Source organism: Schistocerca gregaria, chromosome 1 (genome assembly GCF_023897955.1).
Source record: "Schistocerca gregaria isolate iqSchGreg1 chromosome 1, iqSchGreg1.2, whole genome shotgun sequence".
Classification (NCBI taxonomy): Eukaryota; Metazoa; Arthropoda; class Insecta; order Orthoptera; family Acrididae; genus Schistocerca; species Schistocerca gregaria.
Window position 1 is genome coordinate 465,134,373 of NC_064920.1, and position 24,537 is coordinate 465,158,909.

Consider the following 24,537-nt stretch of genomic DNA (forward strand, 5'->3'; position numbering starts at 1 on the left):
AAAACACCATTATTATGAATGTTATCTACCATTTTTCGCCAACTAATAAATAAAGTCCTCTTCCAAGCTTCTCGTCACATTACTATCTGTAGCTTTAAGCATACAAAATTACTCTGCGTTTTTCCTGACAACATTTGAACATCTTCTGACAGATCGCTTTTACATCACATTTTGTCAAGTCAATGCAAGAACACAATTTCTTTACTCAGTAATACGACATTTTGTCTGACAGTATGCTAGCGCCATCGCAATTTGATGACAGCCTGTATGACATTCTTGACTCTTCCCTTTCAAGCATTTAATTAAATATCTGCCCCTTTCTGGTATTTACAGTATAGTTATTTTCATTGCCCACTTTCTCGGTTTTTAGATGACTGGCAATACAGTCTGGTTTCATCTTTCAGTTCCAGTCCCCTCAAATAACGCATTCAGGCTCTTCGATGGATCTCAAACCATTGAAGACACGAGAATTCATCAAGCGGTTCGTTAACGTTATGGCTAATTTCCAATGTATTACTTGTAGGGTACTGATTCTACGTCTTTTAGGCTTCGCCATATAAAATTTTCATGGTTCTTAAGATCTTCTGAGAACAGCTGTTCTGCGTTTTCAGATTAATATCATAAACTGGGGGGTAATTCTGAGAAAATCCATAGATAGGTAGCCTTACTCAATTCAGTTTCAATTACTATCTCCTCCTCTGTGGCTGCATGAAATATTTTTTGATCATGAGGTTATGCTTACTTAACTCCTATCTTATTTCTGAATATTCGACTCTCGTAATGCAAACGGATCAAAGCTACAGTCTCTTTCTTTTCCTTCTTTTTAAATATTACTTAATAAATCTCTTGGTGCTGATTTCATTGCTTGTTTCTCCAATATTCTCAGGATAGAGTCAAGTAACAGTTCCTCTCAGTGTGGCAACACACTGTTGCTACTTCTTGTGACAAGCGGCGTACCGACTCCTAAATCGGTTTTGTCTAAGTGTTAATGCTTTCGCCATCTGACTTATTTTATTCCTTACGGATAAACTATCGCATTTTCGATTTTGTAGCCACTGTCACAGTGATTCACTATTATTTTTTCGAAATTATTCACATCGATCGTCGTAGTACGTCTCAAGAACATAATACTCTATACTTGACCATTTCGGATGGTGGAATCACTACGAGCTAGACAGTTCTACATGACTATTAATAAGAAAATCAGTTTGTTCTGGTACGGGAATTTAAACAAACATCTCATGTGCAACTGAAAAAAGAAAAATGGCAGTGTTGCTTTTTAGATCATTTCTGTTCTCTTTCATGCGAAGTAAAATTATTACAGCGCTGTTTCAAAGAGCAGGTGTGCCTTTTTAAGTAGGCATTCTATGAATAATTCTGCAAGTTTCACTTTCAAAACTTCCCCCAGGGTTGTCAGCTCCATCCTTACCACGTTACGCTCTGCTATTGTCGAATTGTATCTGTTTGGTCTGGCAGCATTTAACAAACCAGTTCTCACGTATTCTGTAAAGTATACCTTCACACATCTGTGAGTGAAGGGAGGAAACAAGTAGTGCCACGAATGAGCTTTTTTGTCCGCCCACAGTATGCAAGATGAGTCTATACCATCACCCTTTCAATTTGAAGAGGGTGTCTGCTACGTGTTTTAAGTGACTCTTTACCTACGTCAGTGTGCTACTCTGAGAATATCTGAAGGTCAGAGAACAAGCGTATAATGTGAAATGTATGTCGTACCTGTAGAGAAAACCATATATTTACTCAGGATGCTTCGGAAGACAGCAAAGTTAAATGAGCTCTTGCGTAATCGAACCCAAGTTTTAGCGGTTGCCACTTTAGAATTTGTCATGTGAACATGAGCAGATCCAACCAAACTCAAAACAAGGACTAAAGGCAAGAGCCATCTTACTGTGCGGTGTATCGCCACCACCATCAGCACTAACAGCAGTTCTGATATCCTCTGCTGGGTAGCAGACTCCCATTTCCATGTACTACGCTCCTCAGCGATAACTGCCACTGTGCTCCTGTAGGTTTTCTAACTTCATCTGTCCGTCTACCGTCAGGTCGTAGCTTCGGCCTGTAATTATCTCTTGTAACACAGCGAAGAAATTCCTTCGTTTTCCTACTTCCGTTTCATGTACAATGCAGTCACAATTACGCCTTCTACTGTAATCTGCTAGCTGACCCATTTGTCTGTCCTAGTGATTCCAAATGTGAATCTCTCTATTGTTCGCCAAACAAGCACAGTGTGTGAATAGTTTTTTCGTTCAAAGACGCTCCTTAAATGTTTTAGCGATACACACTGTCTGATCAGTAGAACCACGACAGATATTGATGTGAGGTGTGTCCACCCGCCTCCTATATGACGGTTTGAACAGTGTTGAGGATACTTTCAATGAGGTGGTTGGATGTATGAAGGAATGCTAGCTCATTCTTCCTGAAAAGCCGAAAGTAGAGAAAGTTTTATGGTGGGCCCACGGTCTCGAGCAAAGTCTACGTTCTAACTCACCCCAGAGGTGTCCTATTGAACTCATATCGGGGCTCTAGACAGTCTAATCTATTTCAGGAATGTTATTGTCCACAAACGAATGCCTCACAGACGCGGCTTTATGACATGGTGCAGTGTAGCGCTGATACAGCCATCGTCTCTGAAATGTTCCCCTAGTGTATTAAGTACACAATGCTCTGAAACATGTTCGTATCCTTCCTCATTAATCCTTTCTTAAGTCCAATACGGTGACCACACTCCGACGCTAAAACAATCCCTTACTGTAACATGACGAGTACCCTACTTCACTATTGGCACTATGGGACGTAACATTCTCGAGGCATTCGCCTAATCCAAACATCGGGCTGCCACAGGGTACAGCTTGATTCATCACTGCAGATCATTCATTTCCAGTCATCTACTACCTAGTGGTGTCGTTCTGCACCGCACCTCAAGCATCGCTTATCACTGACTAGAGAAATTTGCGGCTTCTGAGGAGGTTTCATGCGACTTTTTATAATCGCGCTTCACAATGCTGGACGCTTGCTATCCGCACTGCATGAGAACTGCATGGTCTTCGTTTACGAGTAGTTGTAGTTGTAGTTGTAGTTGTTCCTTCGCGTTTAAGCTTCAGCATCACGTCACCAACAGTCATACTGGCGGTTTAAGGACTGAAATGTCCCTGATACATTTATAACTCCGATGACGTATAATGAACAGTCCGCGTCCGAAGTCACTGGTCTCTCCTGGCCGACCCATTCTCTCGTTGCTGCATCTCTATAGACAAAACAATACCGCTCGCCTCCTTGTATGCTAGCGAGTCCACATACAGTGATATTTATTGGTCAATTCTGCATCACGTAGGGGTGTCCGGTTACTTTTGATTAGATAGTGTCGAACCTCCTCGTCTGACTTCTCTTCCAATTCTGGATCACCCACTATACTGGAAGCTGCAAAATCGGTCCAACTAATCTTCAGTATAGCCCTACTAACATAAGTTGAATCAGTGACACATTTCTTTAATGGAGATAATGTTGAAAGTCAGTGAGAACTGTTTTTAAACTCTATCAATCCCAGACAAATTCTAGAATCCTTGCTCCGCTATATAATGCTATTGATGACTTGGGGTTGACAATCTTGGAGTATCTACTTTTAAAGTAAGTTTGTTTCTTGCTTCAAATCCAGTATTTCATTTTTGTGCACTTGTCGACAGTTAAATACGTTACGATAAGGAGGTAGGTTGGAACATAATTTCTAATGTTTTGGCTGTTTTCTTTCTTGTGAATTTCAACAATTACAACTTGCTTTCAGTTTATGAACTTTCCTTCATGCGCAGGAATCCTATAAATAATTTTGAAAGTTTATTTTGTCCTAATTTTCTTCCAGCGTTAACCATTTCTACTGAAGCATCATTACCCGGCGCCTTTCCTTTCTTTGTAGCTTGGATGACTTCATCTCGGATTAATTCTTTACTATCATTATTTACATTATTGGCTGTCTGTGTTTCTGATTCTTCTATTGAACTGCACATAGTTCTCTAGAAATTTTTGAATGCTTGTATAATTTTCTCTATGTAACTGTGCCACTCATCATCGTATTTGACGATACGTTTTTGTTTTCTTCATATTCTTATTGCTTCCAACAATTTTTCTTACTACATTTTGTCACACACTGACAAAACGTTATGTTTCATTAAACAGGTTTATTGATTTTCCTACTGACGTTTGCTTGAAACACTAAATTTCTTTATAACAACTACATTGTTCTGTTTTTCGCATGTAGAACATGTTTTGCTGTTTGCATAAGTACATTTCTTAAATAAATGTCCCTTTCGACTGTGGGTGTGTGTATAACGCTCGATTTCCATGATGCTGAACTTTTTGCTTAATTAAATTGGTATGCCTCTCTATAAATTCTGATGAGCTACATTGCTCCCATACTGCCCGATGAGTTCGTTTCTTTCAAGATTTCGTACCTATTTTGATCCAGTACGTCAAAAGTTTACGATCATTATTATTTTTATAAAAAGAGTAAATATTATAATTCTCTCTTATTAAGTCTTTATTATGTTGGCTGGGCAATTATGTAAAAATGTATGACTTCTATCATTTCTGGGATCATACCCAAAGTTTTCCAGTTTATTTTTTGTTCGACTTTCGCTCTAAAATGCACCACTACCACGAATTATTGAAAATATCAATCGCCATGATTACGACAAATTATTGAGTGGCGCACCGTGGACTGAAGCCCAGAGTTTAGTGTAGGTAACCTCGTCTTATTGTCTTACTGCTTGTGAACAGTTTTCACTGCTGGCAACCATATGTGAGACGTGAATGAAGAACACACAGTTGATGTCTGAACACGAAGAAGTAGGAGGTCATTTAACCCTATTGTCAAGAGCGAGTCACTGGAAAGGCCCTCACACGACGCACACTCCTCGTTAAGGCCTATCTGGATCTTAGCGGAAAGCAAGGCTTCGTCACCGCCTAATAGTCGTAGGTTCACACTAGACAGAAAGTCAGCACATAAATTTGCTTAACCAAATGCCGATTACTGAATGAAATCAGGGTTCCGAGATACCGTCAATATAGCATCAGAATTAAGCTCCTCTTCGAGGGAGTATATTAATGGACAAAGCAATAAAGGATAATCTTGATAAAGATAAAGTGAAGGAGCAGGAAATATGACATCCGGGCATTTCAAACACTGACATTCAACTGCTAGAGAAAATATATATACATAAACGCACAAAATAATATTTAGTAGGCAATATACACAATATTTTAACTATATTTTTGGTGTTTCTTATTCTGGCTGAAAATCAAATAACATCAAAAGCAGCTACACACTGCTGAAAAAAAAGATGGTAGACCGTTTAGGAGGTTTCTATTTCACGTAGGATTTATTGTCACAACAGTGCATATGAAGTACATTAAATTATTGCATTTACAGATCAATATCACAATCGGTTCTGAGGTACTGATGCTGTAACGTCCATATTAGTATGACGTGTCGCCTCCACAGGCAGCAATGCAGGCGCTGTCTCTGACATCCAGCAGAACGTACAAATGGCGAATACTGTCCTGGGACACGTCATGCCACGCGTGCCCGACCTCTGCACATGGACATATAAGAGTTGTCGGTCACGCGCCACTTCTCATCCCATCATATCCCACATAGACTCAATTGGAGACAAGTCCGGAGACCATGCTGGCCAGGGAAGCTGCTGCACGTCTTGCAGAGCTCTTTGAATTTTATGGGTAATATATGGCAAGCATTATCCTTCGTGGGTGATCTAGCCATTCTGGACGGCACGCTGGATCGACACAAGTATGCATCTATCCTTGAGGACCACGTCCCCCTCTACATGCAATTAGTTTATCCTCGGCAAGAAGCCGGCCGGTGTGGCCGAGCGGTCCTAGGCGCTACAGTCTGGAACCGCGCGACCGCTACGGTCGCAGGTTTGAATCCTGCCTCGGGCATGGATGTGTGTGATATCCTTAGGTTAGTTAGGTTTAAGTAGTTCTAAGTTCTAGAAGACTGATGACCGCAGATGTTAAGTCCCATACTGCTCAGAGCCATTTGAACCTCGGCAAGATGGCATCTTCCAGCAGAACAATTCAACGTGTCACACAGCTCGCAGTGTACGTGCTTAGTTCTAAGAGCAACAGAATGATTTTACTGTACTGTCCTGCCCATCAAACTTCCAGAATAAAAACTCAATCGAGAATCTGTACGTCTAGCTCGATTAGACTGTTCGCGCCACGGATCCTCAACCGAGAGACGTATCGCAGCTGGCTACGACGCTGCAGTCGACGTGACTCTAAATGCCTATCTGTACGTTCTAGAATCTTACTGACTCTCTGCCTGTACGTATCGCAGCGGTCTGCGTTGCAAAAGGTCGTTACTTAGGCTTTTGACCGGTAGGCAAATTAATGTGACTGGAAGCGTATAATTTACGAAATTTATATGCAAATTGTGCCATTACTACGAATTCTCCGCACATACACTTAACTTAAGAACAGTATGATTGTACCAGAATTCCCAGTCTATCAAGAATCGTAATTATGTTATTAAAAAAGTATTTGTAATTATAAACTGACCTTAAACACATCGCATGGCCGGATGTAAGCCTGCATTCGTGTAATTTGTTGATAAATATGGTAATAATGTGTACATATTTATGATATAGTAAGAGGTCGCAAAGGGACCACAGCATTTTTCTCTATGTACTAGTGTATTTCGAGTATATGTAACTGTCTTTACAATTGAATGGTAGCCATTTCTTAAATTCCTAAATTGGTCATCACATCACGAAGTGCTTAAAAATGCCCTGTGTCTTTTGTTGTTGATCGCTTCCCATGGTATGTTGGTGAGGTACCGTGTGATCGTAATGCCGCATATCTTGGGTTACGTTTCCTGAATGCTCAAGTTTAACGAAATTTAACGGGACTTTCAGAAGCATGGCTTTCAGACTAAATTCTGACGGGACATAGAATTAATTGTGTGGTTTTCGGTTATAGTCCTTACGAGTACGTGAACTTTGACATTTTTTAAGCAATTCGAAGCAGCTGTGAACTGTGATATTTTTTCCATTTATTAGTTATAATAGTGTAACGAACTTGTTAAATGTTTTATCTTAATAATGACTGAGACTTATGAACATCAGTTTTCGTATCCACTATAGCTGAAATTCTCGAGCGGTCGAAGATTAAGTACTTGCTGCTGATTTTCAAATCTTAACGTGTTGTTCATGAAATTTATTTACGGATGCTACTGTGTTTAACAGCCCTGCTTATACTGCGTGAGTTCGTTTTCACTCCATAGTTAAATATTGTGAAATTTATATCATTTTTTATCCTCAAATGTGAGACCGTCATTCGCTTAAGTGTGCATATTCATTTAATAAATATTCTTTGGCGTCGAAAATTGAACTATATCGTTTAGCGTTTATAATTATTCCATAGGGTTTTATGCATTCGTTCCGCTGTTTTAATAAATTTTCTTCTTTATGATTTGATTTCGCTAACGTGTTCTGCCTACTATTTGAAGCTTTGATAAGTATCTATATGTTAACGAGTTGGGATTAAAAGCCTGCCGGCCGCGATGGCCATGCGGTTCTAGGCGCTGTAGTCCGGAACCGCGCGACTGCTACGGTCGCAGGTTCGAATCCTGCCTCGGGCATGGATGTGTGTGATGTCCTTAGGTTAGTTAGGTTTAAGTAGTTCTACTTTCTAGGGACTGATGACCTCAGATGTTATGTCCCATACTGCTCAGAGCCATTTGAACAATTATTTTTGATTAAAAGCTATGATGCACTACCGACCTCTTCTGATTATAGCAAGCCGCGAGAGTCTCAGGACATTCATTTGGCCACACCAACGGGGTTAACTGTCATCTGCGTACGTTCGTAAAGTGACTTCCTATGGGCATGAACTATTTATCGATTAAGTGGCGATCGCGTATTCAAATAATACTGGACCTTTCCGCCTGTTTGCATGCTTTGCCTTATATTTCTTTATGTTTAGAGTTAGCTGCAAATGTTTACAAATAGTTAAAAACAAGTTTTCAATCCAGTCATAAATCTGCTCGGGTATTCCGCATATATGTTTACTAGACTACGAATGTGAACTCTGGTATTTGCTGTATTCTGGATCTCATGAACACGCAAAGAAAATTGTCTTACACCTGATCGCTGCTTGTGGAGATAATGCTGATTCGTATGCAGATGTCCAACCTGCAAAAAAGTCATAACATGTGGAGACAACAAATGTTATTCCATAATTGTGTGAGGAAGCTGACGTCCAGTGAGACTTGCCTATAATGTTGCGTGCCAATTTTATGATTCTTGTTGTAGACTGGAACGACTTGTGACCTGCGACGCTGTGTTGATCCAGTGACCTATGGTAAACTAATGTTCTGACAAGGAGCCAATTTTCCTGTACATTCGATATATAATGTAATACTCACTGTCTCAGGTCGTGAGGCCTTTCCTCTGCCGAGTGATTTGGGCTGCTTTTCACTTTCTGCTCACTGACTTCTGTATCTGTCATCTTCACACCCCTGAGATGGTCGACCGTCACGGAAATCTTCCGTGAAACAGTTTCGGAAGACAGAACTTAGTATTTCGGTATTCTTTCTATTATCTTTCGTTTTGGTTCTACCATGCTCTGATGCGCTGACTGATTTTATGTAGCTTCAAAACTTTCTGCGGTTTTCAACAATCCTGCTTCCAATTTTATGCGGTGCTTCTCGAATTTGTACGACTGTTTTTACTTTGTTCAGTATTTTTTCGTCAGCAGTGCTTCGTGTTAGTTTTAATCTTCTATGCAGCTTTCTTTAGTTTCGTAGAAGCTTTCTAATATTAGTACTGAATCACGGTGATTCCTTCCTGTCCATCGCTAGCTTCTCCATAAAATCAACCAATAGTAACAAAGATGAGGACGCCGGACTGCAGCACATCCATGGTTCCCTACGGTAACTGGCTACAGGTACCACAAGCTCACAACATATACGTCATCTTAATATGTTCCTGGTGTAAATACTGGATTTGATCATGGCCAGTCAGGTGCTGTTTAGACAGTTGGTTCATTTTCAGTCGCATTGCGCTTGCAGTAACTGCTTGTTTTATAACCAGATCAAGTTTCCACTACCGTTGGGTCACATAACTCTTCGATTCTTTACTGGTGATACTGGTAAGTGGTAACTGGTTCCTGTCCGCACAATTTTTTTTCCCATGACACCCCAGACGCCTGCTTCCGCTATCTTCACTGATACAATACAGTTGTGTCATGGTGCGTGTTTTAAATTTGCTCCACGAGTACAGCGGCACGTATCTCTACCGCGACCTAGACAGCCTCCAACAAGCAAGGGCAATTCTTCCTTTTCACAAATACTGTGTGGTACAAGAAACAAATGTTTCCGTTATCTTCAGTCATCAAGAAGACTTTTAGTGTATGCTTTTTAAAACTTGTGTTCACGTTTGTGATGCCTTATGATATCTAAACATTGACAGCTCTGCCACATTCTGCATGCATCACTCGATCTCGGTCTTTGCACTTCACGGTAAGTTTCCAGTTGCTACAATCAGTGCATCAGGCTCAAGGCCGCAATTGAAGTTTCTGGCACGTTACTTTAGCACGTATTAGTTACTGAATTCATTGTCCTCATTTTGATGTGCAGGCCCTTGTGTTGGCCGTGTTAGAAGTTAAAATTGCTGGATGTGAGGTCCGCCAGTTATGCAAAACGCCATTTTTTCTCAGTACCCAAACATGCTTCGCTTTCAGAAGGATGGGAAAAGAAAGGAGCCTTGGCCTGACTAGCGAAACACCAAGGCATTCGCTTGCAGTTAACTGGATGACCAGACAGGAATTTGATCAGACTCCCCCAATAAGAATCTAATTGCTTAATCATCGCACTACCTAATTAAGTCTTCTTCCACACTTTGCAACAGCACCGTTTACCCTGCACATGTGAGTAATATATTCCTATGAATGTAACATGTACAAGGCCAATTCAAGGATATGTTAGCAACGACAGCAATGAAATGAATTACACTCACCTAAAACATAAATCGTTTCAAGTGAAGATGCCAGCGGGATGACATATATTTCTGCTTGAGTGACTGAAGTGATTGATCAACTGTTAAACAGGATCCAATCCGAGTGCCTTAGCAAGATAGCCTTCGTGGAAGGAGAGGACGTGGACTAAGATCCGGGCTCCTGATTATAAACTGGAAACTTCGTCGGCTGTTTCCGGTCACCTTGGGACACTTGGGCTTACCGATGGACTTCCCGTAAGCTGACACTGAGCAAATTTACAACTGGTATCATGCGTCCAGCGACGTTTATCTTTCTTCTGCCTATTTCCGTGCTCAGTAGTTTACATTGTTTAATACTTTCATGGCATACTATTAAAATTCTTTGTTTTGTTTACTTCCTATTTAGATGTTTACGAATTAGCATACCCGCAAAGTTTCAGTCCGGCTTACATCTAGTACGTCTCAGACATAAGGGATATCGTGGTATATTAGACTGTCTCGAAATTGTCGCTGGATAGGCGAGTGACACATGGCTTCTTCATGAAGCATGCACGACATGAAAGTAAAATGCTAATACTATTTCGGCTAGTAAATCATATTTAGAAGACAAAAACAAAGTATATCACAAGAAGATTTACAAAATGGTTCAAATGGCTCTGAGCACTATGGGACTCAACATCTGAGATCATCAGTCCCCTAGAACTTAGAACTACTTAAACCTAACTAACCTAAGGACATCACACACATCCATGCCCGAGGCAGGATTCGAACCTGCGGCCGTAGCAGTCACGCGGTTCCGGACTGCAGTGCCTAGAACCGCACGGCCACCGCGGCCGGCTGACGATTTACACAATTTATTCAGTTTAAAAGCAATTCAGATCACACAAATTTATTTTCCACGGCCTTTAACATATATTGCTTGTTTTCTACCATATAAACGACTACCGTCGTAAATCGATGTGTTATTATTTTTGTGAGTTACGTTGATTAGCGAACTGGCTATCGACCTTCCAGTTCTGGTTTTAGAATGAAGATAGTACCACAACCAAGACCAAATATGAACAGCCAATGTATGATTCTTTTTTAAATTTCACTGTGTGCGCGCCCTATTGGATCGCCGGTACATGCACTGCCATGAAATAAATGTGGAGGACCCAGATGGGGAGCAGGAAACGAAACAAAACACACGGTTTGATAGGGTATGTGGTGTTATTTCAGTGATTACAAAATAAGGTCGAGCTTGGTAATATGAATCCACTTAGAACGACGTTGCAACCATATAGCCTTGATGCATGCACAGATTCTGTTGGGAACGGTGTTATAAGTCGTTGTACTCTCTCCTGACCGACAATTATTTACTCGTAACTGTACCTTGATGTCCTGGATACAGGCATTGGGACAGAGTTTCTGTAAGAGCCAATTCACACAAGCTCTGTCGAGGCCATTCGGGGTTCCTGCTGGAACGGGAGTACCTCAGCATGATGCAGATCGCCCATAGAGACACGAACCATGTGTGCACGAGCATTGCCCTGTTGAAAAATGGTACCATTATACTGTTGCATGAGAGATAGCACGTGAGGGCACAGGATGTCTGTGACGCGTCATTATTCCATGAGTTCCGTCAGTCAGCACCAGCCGTGATCTGAAGTCATATCCGATGGCTCCCCACACATGACACCTGGAGTAACACTGCTGTGCCTCTGCAACACATTGGAAGGATGCGGCTCTCCAAAGATGACCGTCACATTCACTGACGATGGTCATCCACGGTGGTGCAGGACCACGAATCATCACTGACTACAATGCGACGCCATTCATCAACAATCCCTCCTTTTTAGTCGTGGCACCACTCCATGTGCAGTCCCTTGTGTTGTGGTGCTAACAGCAGCCAACACACGGGACAGTAATTCGTTGTCCAGCTGCTGCTCGTCTCTGGCCGATGGTGAGGGATGACCCAGAATGTTATAGGGAGAACATTATTTTACTCTCAGGTGAAATGTGCAGATATGATGCTGCCACGATGTGCTTGGCGCACGATATGGCAAACCTCCCTTGTGCTTATCAGATGTGGTCGATCGGAACCGTATTGCCGAGCATGTCGGTCCTCACGTTCCCATGCAGTATGTCATCGGCCCATTGTCCCACCAGAATGCTTCACAAATCTGGATATTGTGCAATTAGAGCAGCTGGCCAAATGTACAGTTTCAGTGAGGTTACTTTCAGATTATGTCAGCCGCTGATAATGCTGTCTCACAAAAAACGTAGTATCTTCATGTCCTCCAGAGTGATCACTCAACATTCGATGGAGATGAAAACCATGACAAACTGTACACCCCTGGTAACAGCTTCACTCATGAACAACATTAATGCACTCTGGTGACCACCCTACCTGTTAGAGGGGTTTGGAACTTTAATCATTTACTTGCCTGTTGATGATGTGCATATGTAAAAATTTGCATTGATATCTGACCATGTTTTTTGCCTGCTCCACCGTTTTGTCAAGTTGTGTTTTCATAGAAAGAATGTGTTTCTGTAGACGTGAGAGAATACAAATATATTATTAAAAGACGCTATTTTTTCTTTCTCTAAAATTTCAAGTCCATCTAATTAAGTAAACGAAAGAAGTAATTTGTCCAAAAATGAAATTTAGTGTGAAGTATCTATATCCACCCACCAAAAAAGATTAATACATTCTTGCAGTTGCTTACGAATATTAGTTCATTCTGCTTGCCCCAGCTTAATAAAATATACAATGTGGAAAAAGAAGATAGAAGACATAACATCTTGAGAACTGATGATACAGTACCAAACTGAAAAACTAAGCCTAAATAATGTTTAAATGAAACTCGAATTCACGAACTGGAATAGACCAAATAATTTCTTCAGTTTGTTGTGCATGTCCTTGGCTGCTTTCTCCTCTGTGGTTACCTTGTTACCAAGAATCGTAATCGACAATAACCACAATATAACCACAGACGGTAAAACAGCTAGTGTCATGCATAATAAACAGAAGACTCACAATGTAATGATTACAAGGGCAGGCAACGGGAGATCTTGATGTGCATTTTCATATTTTCACGGCACAATGATTGATCCATTAGATTTCTGTCTGCAGCCGCATGAATTCTTGTCGAAGAAGATACTGAATTTATGTGGCTGAAGACCCGAAATTTAACGGACCAAGAGGAGATCTTGATCCTGTGCAAAAGTTCCAAACAAACACACAAAAACTAGTGAAATCATTGTATCCAACCTTTCACGAAGGTAAATAAATAGAACAAAACAGAAAAACTTCAGTGTGGCCACACTCATCAATTTACCAAAAATTCATCAATCCAAAATGCCAGTCAGACCATTCATAAATTTCAGAACTATATCAGCATAACATTTAGCCAGACATATGCATACTTTTTTTAATAAAAATATTGCCCAATTCCAGGTAACAGAAGCTTAGAAAGCACCAATGAATTAATCCACAAAAACAAAGATTTGAATATAAATGCCATAGTTACGCTTCTCTCAGTTGATGTTACTGTCAGTGCACTCCCGCTACCAACTTAAGAAGCAATCACAGTAATTGATAGATGATTAACATGGGAAAATATTATACCTAAAACATAGATACAAAAAGTCCTAAACGGTTTAAAAGTAATCACATGGCAAATTACTTCAAGTTTAAGGGCAAATTACTTGTCCAACGTGAATGACTCCCCATGGGATCACCAGTACATAGTTTACTAGCCACTATCTTTCTTAACAACCCAGAAAACTAAATCTTTAGGAAATAATAAAAGCAAATCAAGGTAATGTATAAGTGCCACTATATCAATGACTTAATTTGATTGGTAGATGACTGGATACTATAGTTACACAGGGATATCAATACTGCCCATCCAAACATTCATTTCACAATTGAAGCTAAAAAGAGAAAATATACCTTCTAGACAACACAACGTGAAATAAATAACCCCACTGTCAGTTCTCAGTACGAAGAAAACAACAACAACCAATACAACAATACACAATAGACCTAAATATTTCACACAAAGAAGCAAATATCTACTACACAGACCGAACAGAATTTCAATAAATAAATAGTGCTACACGCAAGAACTAACAGACAGCTAGGTGTAGAAAATCTTAACAAATATGACTTAGTGGACAAATTAATGATGGCACAGTGTAAAGCAACACACAAAGTACACAAAATAACTGCGAACAACAGGAACACATGGCACATGCTGATATTCGACAACGAAATAACCCAGAGAATAGCAAACATAGTGAGAAAATAAGGAATACCTGTGACATGCAGAACAAACCATACACTATGAAAATATTATAAGTACTTAACATCAGATAAATTCAGCAAAGTAAGTATTTATCAGTTAACCTGCATAGACTGTTGGGGGTTGTTTGGGGGAAGACACCAAACTGCGAGGTCATCGGTCTTATCGGATTAGGGAAGGACGGGGAAGGAAGTCGATCTTGCCCTTTCAAAGGAACCATCCCGGCATTTGCCTGGAGCGATTTAGGGAAATCACGGAAAACTTAACTCAGGATGGCCGGACACGTGACTAAACTGTCGCCCTCTCGATTGCAAAGACTGTGAATCCATATATGTGTTGCAGAATGCAAAAATTACAGAACAAGATATTCTGAACATTTAAGAGCATTGAAAGTGAGTGTATAGACTCACTAATTGCAGAAGATCTGATTAAATATAATCACCACCCTTGTGGCATAAAAAGTAACTTCCAGATCCTTATACAGGTACACAAACGGGGAAGAGAACTGAATAAATTCAAACTATTCACCTGAAAACCAAAAACTAAACAGCAGAACAGAAGGCTCCCAAAAAGGTACTTATAACGTAAATGTGCAAGTGATAAGTGAGTTTGCGAGTATCAAAATATCTGACATAAATGGTCGTCTATTTTGATTGCAATGACTTAGCTTACACTTTCCACACTGCCAAATGAACGTAGAGCTTAGTATGTGACACAAATTTTAACTTGATATGTCTATCCGCTCCTGAGGAAAAGGAGCCTTAACAGTCGAACAGCGAGACAGTTAGATAGAAAAGTGATCCTATAAGAGCTCTGTTTTTATCTATTGAGGTACGGAACCCTAAAAAAAGAACGATACTGGCCTTGTGAAGTTTATCAACTTTTTCATGAGACGCTTGAATACATTGTTCAAAAGAAGTAGGGGAACACGTAAATCAACAACGACCGTCATGTTAAATCTATTTTGATAAGGGCGGTACCTGTGGTCTTACTGCATAGCTTGAGATCTTCGCTTTCATAGTATACAGCAGTTAAAATGCTTCGCCATATATTGGCTGTGCTACGTAAATACAGAGTGAGGTGACCCCTCAGAAGGAAGAGAGTACCTGTACCTCGGTGTCTTCTAGTGAGGTACACAGACGGCATTTCCCATTGGCGGACGATACATTCAAGCAAGCAAATGATATGCGACTTCTTATTACAATGTAAGTTGCAAGGGTGGACTGGTTGATGCAGAAAGGATGGACTTCCCGTCATACTGCTGCAAATTTCAATGTCTCTCCAAATGTCATACGCAGAGTGTCCAGGAATACAGGTGAGTACACAAGTCGAATTTGACGAGGCCGCAGACGCATTACAACCACATATAAAGACCGATCTCCGGTGACCTCTTCGTTGCGGCTTTGCACGAATACCGCCAAACTACTGCCAGACGATCTCAGAAATGTCACTGGAGCTGCTGTGTCCGATCACACTGTAACGAACAGGTTGCGAGAAAGGGACGTAAGATCCAGACGTCCTGTTCGAGTACCCTGCTTGACACGACATTTTGCAGTTTGCCTTCGGTTGTGGCGTCCCCACGACAACTGTTAACTTCGTCACTGGCGAAAACTGTTATTAACAGACGAGTGCAGGTGTCCTCTGATTTAAGTGATGGCGGTGTTCGTGTGTAAAGACCCTTGGGGGGGGGGGGGGGTTTACCTCCATGTTGTAAAGGAAATCAACAGATGGACAAGGCTATGTGATACTGTGGGAAGGCATCAGTGTTGGCAGCCATACAGATCTTGCCACAGTCATGGTAGCGTTACCGCCAGGCAGTGGTGGCCCTGAATTCCTTCTAATGCGAAGACCTATGTTGCGGGCGCCAGTAGGGATGTCCTGCGAAGCCTGCAGATTCAAACAGTTGCATCGTATGTGGAACGTGCTTGTGATACGTGTTCGTAGTCGCCCTGTTCCACCACAGACTCTTCACTCTCATTGAAATATGGAGAAGAGTACCATAGGATGACCTTCGTAGACTTACACGGAGTCGGCCGTGTAGGTGTCAGGCAATGATAAACGCTCAAGGAGGGCACACACTTTACTGAAGCTCTTGAAGTCCAATGAAAAGCGCCCTGGATGATGGGATGAATGATTGTGTCCACTTTGTTTTTGACACTTGTGGTACATTTCATTGCATTTTGTTTAAACGACCGAGGTCGTAATGACGTTTTGTTGTGTACTTAATTTGTGAAACGTTATACATTGCTGACTTACGCAGTCCTCAGTTATTGCTCAGTGGAATATGGCAGACGCCCGAAGTCATGTTCCCCTAATTCTTTTCAGCAGTGTAGCCTCTTCATATTATCAACTGCAGTTCACAGTACCAAATCATGTAGAAATGTGCAAATGAAAGACAGTGGGGAATCTGCTTACTGTGCCCTCGGATGTAGACTGCCGTCTGGAGCATGGCCGTAAGGGGAGTTAGAACGAAAAAAGTTTTTTTTCACATTTTCGGATGTTTATCTCATTATAAAATTTGCAGTGATATATATATATATATATATATATATATATATATATATATATATATATATATATACGAGGGTCGGTCAAAAAGTAATGCCTCCCATTCTTTTTCTACTTAAAAAAATTAAGTTAAGTGAAAAATTTGAATTTGGTGCCATTCCTCAAACCTTCTGCAATCCACTGCAGTAGTAACTTTCTGTGTCAACAGGTGGCAGCACAGCAGAAGTTTGTAAGATGGCCGACATCGATGTTCGTTTGAGACAGCGTTGTGTGATTGAATTCTTGAATGCAGAAGGTGAAACGCCCATACGCATTCATGAAAGACTGAAGAAGGTGTATGGTGTTGTGACAGTGGATGTCAGCACTGTTAGACGATGGGTTCGTCGTTGTAAGGAAGCTGAAGGGCAAACACCGTTGACTGACGAAAAGCGGAGCGGCAGGCCGGTGAGTGCAGTGACTCCACACAACATTCAGCAAGTTGATGACATCATTCATGGTGACCGTCGGGTGACTGCAGATGAAGTGTGTCGCATTATTTCTCTTAGTAAAGGCAGTGTGATCACGATTATTAAACAATTGGGGTACTCAAAAGTTTGTGCACGGTGGGTTCCAAGAATGTTAACCGATCAGAATAAAGAGGCAAGGAAAACAATAGCCTCCCAACACTTGCAGCGCTTCCTTTTGGAGGGAGATGAGTTTCTGAAAAAAATTGTGACCGGGGTGCATTTTTTTGAACCCGAATCAAAGAGGCAGTCAATGGAGTGGCGTCACACAAGCTCGCCGAGGAAGAAAAAATTCAAAACTGTGCGATCGGCAGGGAAAGTTATGGCAACAGTTTTCTGGGATACAGAGGGTGTGATTCTGGTTGATTTTTTGGAGCAGGGATGCACAATAAATTCTGTTCAATACGTCACAACGCTCAAAAAACTTAAAGCACGTCTTCAGCGAGTTCGCCCAACAAAATCAATGGCAGATGTTCTTCTTTTGCATGACAATGCAAGACCACACACCAGTCGTCACACCTCTGACGAGAGTGTCAAAATTGGATGGGAAGTTTTGCCTCATCCCCCATACAGCCCTGACCTGGCATCATCAGACTTCCATCTGTTCGGGCCACTAAAAGAAGCTCATCGTGGGATTCATTTTGAAGATGAGGAGGCCGTCAAAACATCCGTGCGTCAATGGCTTAGGAAGCAGAGCTGTGATTTTTACCGTGCTGGGATACATGCCCTTGTTCAAAGATGGACCAAAACTGTAGAGATGGGCGGAGATTACATTGAAAAATGAAAAAATGATCCTCAATGTTGTGGTTTTCAACCTATGTAATTGCATTTAAATTTCCTGACAATTAAACGTAGAAAAAAAAAATAGGAGGCATTACTTTTGACTGACCCTCGTATATATATATATATATATATATATATATATATATATATATATATATATATATATAAGCTCAAATGGGGAGTATATCTACACCTGTTGAAAATGTTAAAATTTTTACGTGCATTACTTCAAGATCTAACAAAATCGATAACTTTTTATATAGAAGGCTGTGGATTGCTGTGTTATAAAGGTTAACAGTGTTGGTCATGTTCAGAAGAGGACGAGCACTAGGTTGAGGAAACTAAAACAAAGTTTGACAGACAAGAAACTTTCTGATGGTAAAACAATAAGAAGCAGGATGACAGATAAAATGATTGATGAATACTGCACTATTATGGGATGGCCATTAGAAATAATACTGAGGATTTGTTGAAAATGGAAACAGGCAGTATGGGCTACCTTCTTCCACAGACTGTCAACTGATGAAAAACCAGTACACCACCTTTGCCCTCCTGGACCTGATTCATGGTGCAATTACCGCAATACCCAGTACTCAAACAGTTCATACAGCGATAAACATTCCATCCCAGCAGCAGTCATGGATATCACAAAACCTATTTACAGAGACTTGGCAAATCCTGAATTGCTGAAGAAGCGTCTGCATGGTCAGACTCAAAATCTCAATTAATCGTTCAATAATCTTATGCTCTTATTGCTTTTAATGATGGCAAAATTGATAGGGTGAAAGTGCTACAGCATATGAGAAGTAATTCTGGAGCAAACTGCATCAGAGAACTTTAACGGATGGACAAGGTTTGCATTGATAAAGCAGAGAACAAAAATGGCTCTGAGCACTATGGCACTTAACATCTATGGTCATCAGTCCCCTAGAACTTAGAACTACTTAAACCTAACTAACCTAAGGACATCACACAACACCCACTCATCACGAGGAAGAGATAATACCTGACTCCGCCGGGAATCGAACCCGGGAACCCGGGCGCGGAAAGCGAGAACGCTACCGCACGACGACGAGCTGCGGGCAAAGCAGAGCACGCAGCACAGTACGCCACTAAGGAGTCCAGAAAGAAGAAAAGAAGATAAAACTTGGAAAAAGGTCAAGAGGATGATATACAGTATGGTGCAGGGTGCTTCTGGGTGACTAAAAATAAAAAAAATCAAGCATATATTAACTTTAGAAGCCGTTCCCGAAAATTTACTTTTTCTGTTGCATTTTCCCCTAAATCTCAGAAACCACTTCGAGTAGAGTATTCAAATTTTCAGGGAGTAATAACATACCTATCCTGAGTCAACTGAACTAAAAAAAACAAACAGTGTTATGTGTAATTAAAATTATTTACGATAACGTACAAAAAAGTGCACAAAATTTTAACCGTGTAATGAAAAAATTCTATTTTCGTAAGCAGTGACTGAAATGAAATTATTGTACTTCAGTAGACTCATAATATACAGTTTAATGTCCTGTAAAAGTTTCATGTCAATGGTCACAGTGGTTACTGAAATACAGGGAGCCAAGTCACTAAATTTATCATTTTAGGTATAGGGCGTTCCAATTCCCCTTAAAGACAAAAAGCATTGCGGTTCAGCTGAGGACCGACAGAAGCACGTACCGTAATTTCTGGGACCTAGAACTGTTCATTTGAAGTCCCAACTCTTGGACTAATACACATGACAGCACTATCCATAATTTAGTGGTTGCGAGTGAATTTCATTGGATTAAATTAACGACAAAGTAATTGCTGGGGAAGGCTGAAGGGCGACCCGTGTAAAAGAATAGGGCGGCAGATACGACGGGGGCTTCCCAGGAGCGCACGGCTGCAGCTTCGGACAGCGGCCACAGGCCGGCGTTACGCAAGCGGCGTGCTGCCCATTAGCTGCATGCGGCTCCCCTCCGTAGCGGCCAAACCGGCCCTCTTCAAGTCGTTACGCTACTGTTTATGTGTTTCGAGGAAAAACGGTCTCCTTGAAACTCATCTGCATCTTCCCAGATATTCCCAAGAAAAGTCGTCAAGCTCGTATCACGCCGGACAAGGAAATTACAGAATGACTTTGAACTTCTTGTCACGGAACCAAATACTTTTGAAGGTGTGTCAGTTTCGTGTTTCAGAGGATTCACAAAGGATAAACAGTATAGCTCTAATGACACATAAATCATGGCTACGACATAAATCTATTTCGTTTTCGCGAAAGGCTGGTGGACTTTACCCACGTTAGAGGATTGATCAGATAAAACTGTTTTAAGGACTTTATAATGCAAAACGACACCTGCTTCATTGATGGAAAGAGAGAGCTGCCGGATACATTTTCTGCTGAAAGGGATAATTCTGTCCTTTGATTTATCGCACATTGTCCTCCGTATCTTAGTTTCACTTCTTCTTTTGAGGTATGTTTCAGGTGTGTCACAGTTGTCAGTTTCTTCTCCAATAGTCCAACTAAAAACAATAAGCCATAATTTACATGGCTGGCTACAAGTTTTATCGAAGTATTATGGCTTTAAGGAGTCTCGAAATCAGACAGTGCCCTCTGTATATAAAGCACGAAACTTTACAACAACGAGTCCTTGCTATCTGAGAGCAGACTATACACATCCATGCAGATCCCACTCAATGTACCAATCGTCTGCGATATTCTGAATATTTCCTATATGCAACATAAAAAGTGCTATTTTCAGCCTGAAAGTTGTGTGTACACTTCCATGATATCTAATTCGGAGGCTTCTGAAAGCTGTGACAGATTAATCAGCGACACATGTTAAATAATGAACGAAAGTCATGAAAGAAACTATATAGAAATTGTAAAATTGATTAGGTGCATTTTACTGAGCATTAATGTTATCAGTTGGAGAAAGGTGGCTACTCGCTGGATAGACATCTCCAGTGAACGCAGGTGTCGTTGCACTTAATAAGGAAAGGAAACTGAATTTACCATCAATTCAAAACTGTTCTCTATGCACAAATGAATTATTTACAGCTACAGTGGGTGTAGAGGATAACTAAGACGCGATATTGCCGGAATGATGAATCCATCAACGAAAATTAATTTCTGCAATCTCTTCCTATGGCAATATTTTTGTTTACTTTGTACTTTCTGTGTGATGTATTTGAAAATCTTTCTTTCAACAGCTCTTACGTAGATCCAATAAAGCTGAGATTCTATGAAACTTAAGATACAGAAAACTATGGTATGCTTTTAAGTAGAGAATCTATTACTATGCCCGCCATATTATTTCGTGGCCAATGGGACACATTGACGAACCTAGCGACGACTTACAGATGTCAGGGCAAGACAGCATCAGCTTCGACAAATTGTTGTCGAGAATCGCTCCTGAGAAAAAGATACCACTGAATAGAGAATATAACTGTTGCAGGTTTCCATCAAACAGTGAGAGCCCAAATGGTTGACATATTTCACCATCATTTTCAAGATACTGCTTCCGAAGACACACTCCAACATTAGCTCCTTTAGGCTGGTTTTGCAACGTATAAATTGTTGATTTAACTTAGAGAAACAAAAATAGTTCGTACAGGGACAAATAATACACCGCAGATAATGTATACCACATAACATGGTCTATCAGGTGTTTAAAACTAAAAGATGTCGACTGAAGCTAATGCCCCGTTCCAGCTGGTGCGATACCTGTTATGATCTGGGAAGTAGTGCCATGGGATCCTATCAGTGTTATTGCATTTCATAGAGTGTGACTTACTGCCAGCGGCCACTAAATATATATGATATCCTACGCGTCTTCTGTTAAACGTATGGTTGCTTAGTACGGTAGCTGGACAAAGTTGACCTATTACAAGTATTAAGACACTGGATCGGCTTCGGCTGAATCGGTACCTAAAGCCCGCCCCGGCACAAACACACACTTGCTACAGTACTTCTAAATCACGTAAGACGGGATGATTCCTTAAACAGGGCCAAGTCTAGCCGCATCTCTCATCCTTGCCCGTCTGCGCTTTGTCTACAATGCCCTCAACTAGACACGAAGCTTTTGAGTTTCCCTCCATAACACGCTGCGATGTTTGTACTCGAGGTTGTGCAAGTAAATAGAATAGATCTTGTGAGGTAACGCAGTGATTAAGACATGGGGCTCGCCAACAGACCATTTTCACCGCTAAATCACGTGCAGCTAACGCTGGGTAGGTTCCTTTGGCAAGCCCGTGGCTGATTCCATTTCTGTTCAGTTCTTGCCGAGTTAGTGCTCAGTCTCTAGCGATGTCCATTCCATAGCGACAAGATATTACGTTCTAATTTCTCTTTTAGAACTACACAGCTGTAAGGTTTTAAAAACAACGCAAGCTACACCTGCTGTGCTGGAGGGGGCAGGGGGGGGGGGGGGGGGGGGCGATCGGTAAGGTTCGAAATGAAGAAGATGCTTCGTACGTCACGAGCGCAGTGTACTCACTTTTGCTGCTCTAAGATGACCGATCTCAACAGTGTTACGCAATCATCATATCACTTGTTACGAAATTGTCATGTTAGGTTATGGGAGGTCAAAGCATATCAGACAGTCCACACGTATACATATTTTCATAAGATGCACACAGTTGATAAAATGCACACAGATAGGTAAGAATATATGTATACGTATAGAATGCCTTTTACGCTTCTGAGTTCATGTAACGCAACATGGCAGTTTTATAACAAGTTTCATATGATCAGATGGTGGCAACATAAAAACGTTGAAACCGGTCATTTTGGATCAATAAAAGGTGTACACTGCGATCGCGGCTTAGGAAGTGCCTTATTCATTTTCAGCCATAACCAGAAGTAGTGTTTTGGCCATATACATCATCAAGTGGCAATATTAATGTGACAGTGGTCTGTTCTGGAGACTAAGGTACACGGCAGATAGTCTTGTTTGGCACGATAATGACATTCGCCTCATGTCCACGTATTGACACATTGTGATCGATGTTTGTCTACATAGTTTCTATATATTTTTCGTGACATGTCTAGTTAGAAATGGTTTGTAGTTCTGTGGGGCTACTCGCAAACCACGCAACTGTGCAAAGTGTGTGACTTTGTTAGAAAAGTATTCCGAAGTACGTGAACGATTGCAGCAGTCGGTAAAAATGCTGGCTGCACAATGTAATGTGATGCGCATAAATAGACGAAAGGACTCGATATCGCTTGAGCAAACAATCGACGATCAGTGACTGGTGTCAGTCATAAACGTCAGGTATGTGGAAGTTTCTGCCTGGTACGATTTTGAAGACAGTTGCTAGACCGAGAGAGAGCGTGAGGATTCGATGCAAGTGCTGTACACTCGCGAAGCAAGTCCCTCGTAAAACTGTCGTTCGACCCACAATGTTCGTCGACCCAGAAACCACATCAATTTTTATTGCATAGTAAAACAGTTGACAGAAGAAACGCACGACGCGTCAGTGGTTTGTTTAGTCAGCGGAAGATAGTGACAGAAATTTCCGACAAACTCTGAAGATGTTACGTGAATCGCCGATTTCCGAGTGCTTACTTGTCAGTATGAGTCAAGAAACGTGTTACTACATCCAGCACATATGTCGGGTTGTGACGGTGACGTAGGGTGGCAGGAGGGGGGAGGGGGAATTCCGGTGCTGTGTGCGCTGCAACAGAGACGGTACCGAGGCTCGAGAAATAGAAATACGGACGCAGATGCAGCAGAATGGCGGCCTCGTTGGCGCTGGGGCAGCGGGCGCGCGGCTGTGTACTCACGCGCGGAGCAGGCGGCGGCGAGCAGCGCCAGCAGTAGCGGCGGCAGCAGCTGCGGCGCGCTCGCGGTCATGGCTGCGGCCGGACTGCGCGCGGCGGCCAGCCGGCGGCGCGGCGCCGCCACGGCGGCCGCGTCACGCGCGCCGCGCTCTGCCTCTTCTCTTCCGCGCAGCCGCTGCAGACACCGCGCCGCGGCGGTTCAAGGGCGTGCGCACGCTCCGCTAACGGCGCGCAGCGCGATTCGCAACTACTGCCTGTCTGCAGGTGGAGAACGCTCGGAAAGGCTCAAGAGTTCCCAGAATTTTACTCGTCACTTTCGAGTTGGCACTCTCTCATAGCGTAAAGGTGTCGGCACACGGACCGTGCATCCGAACGTCGAGCGTGGAGCGTGCCGAGTTTCTGACGTCATTGCATGGAATAGCACGTTCGGGAGTCTTTCCGATCGTGCAGAGCAATATCTGGCATGTCAGATATTCTGAGCGTTGAGCACTGAGATGGCACCCGCACCCTGTCTCCCTTCAGTACAGAGTTGTGAGGCGCCATATCGACATTCATTTCAAGCCTATATGAATACAGGCCAAACTTTCAGGAAACATTCCTCACACACAAATAAAGAAAAGATGTTATGTGGACATGTGTTCGGAAACGCTTAATTTCCATGTTAGAGCTCATTT

At 41.7% G+C, this 24,537-nt stretch overlaps 1 protein-coding gene across 1 annotated transcript in view; it reads right to left on the minus strand.

Annotated features, from left to right (window-relative positions):
- LOC126352754 (serine protease easter-like) overlaps window positions 1–24,210 on the minus strand; it is a 137,894-nt gene extending 113,684 nt beyond the window's left edge. Inside the window, exon 1 of the mRNA XM_050002711.1 lies at window positions 23,867–24,210. Within this exon, the coding sequence (XP_049858668.1) occupies window positions 23,867–23,936 (70 nt within the window). The 5' untranslated portion in view covers window positions 23,937–24,210. The remainder of the gene's footprint in view (window positions 1–23,866) is intronic.
- Window positions 24,211–24,537: the final 327 nt, after the last annotated feature.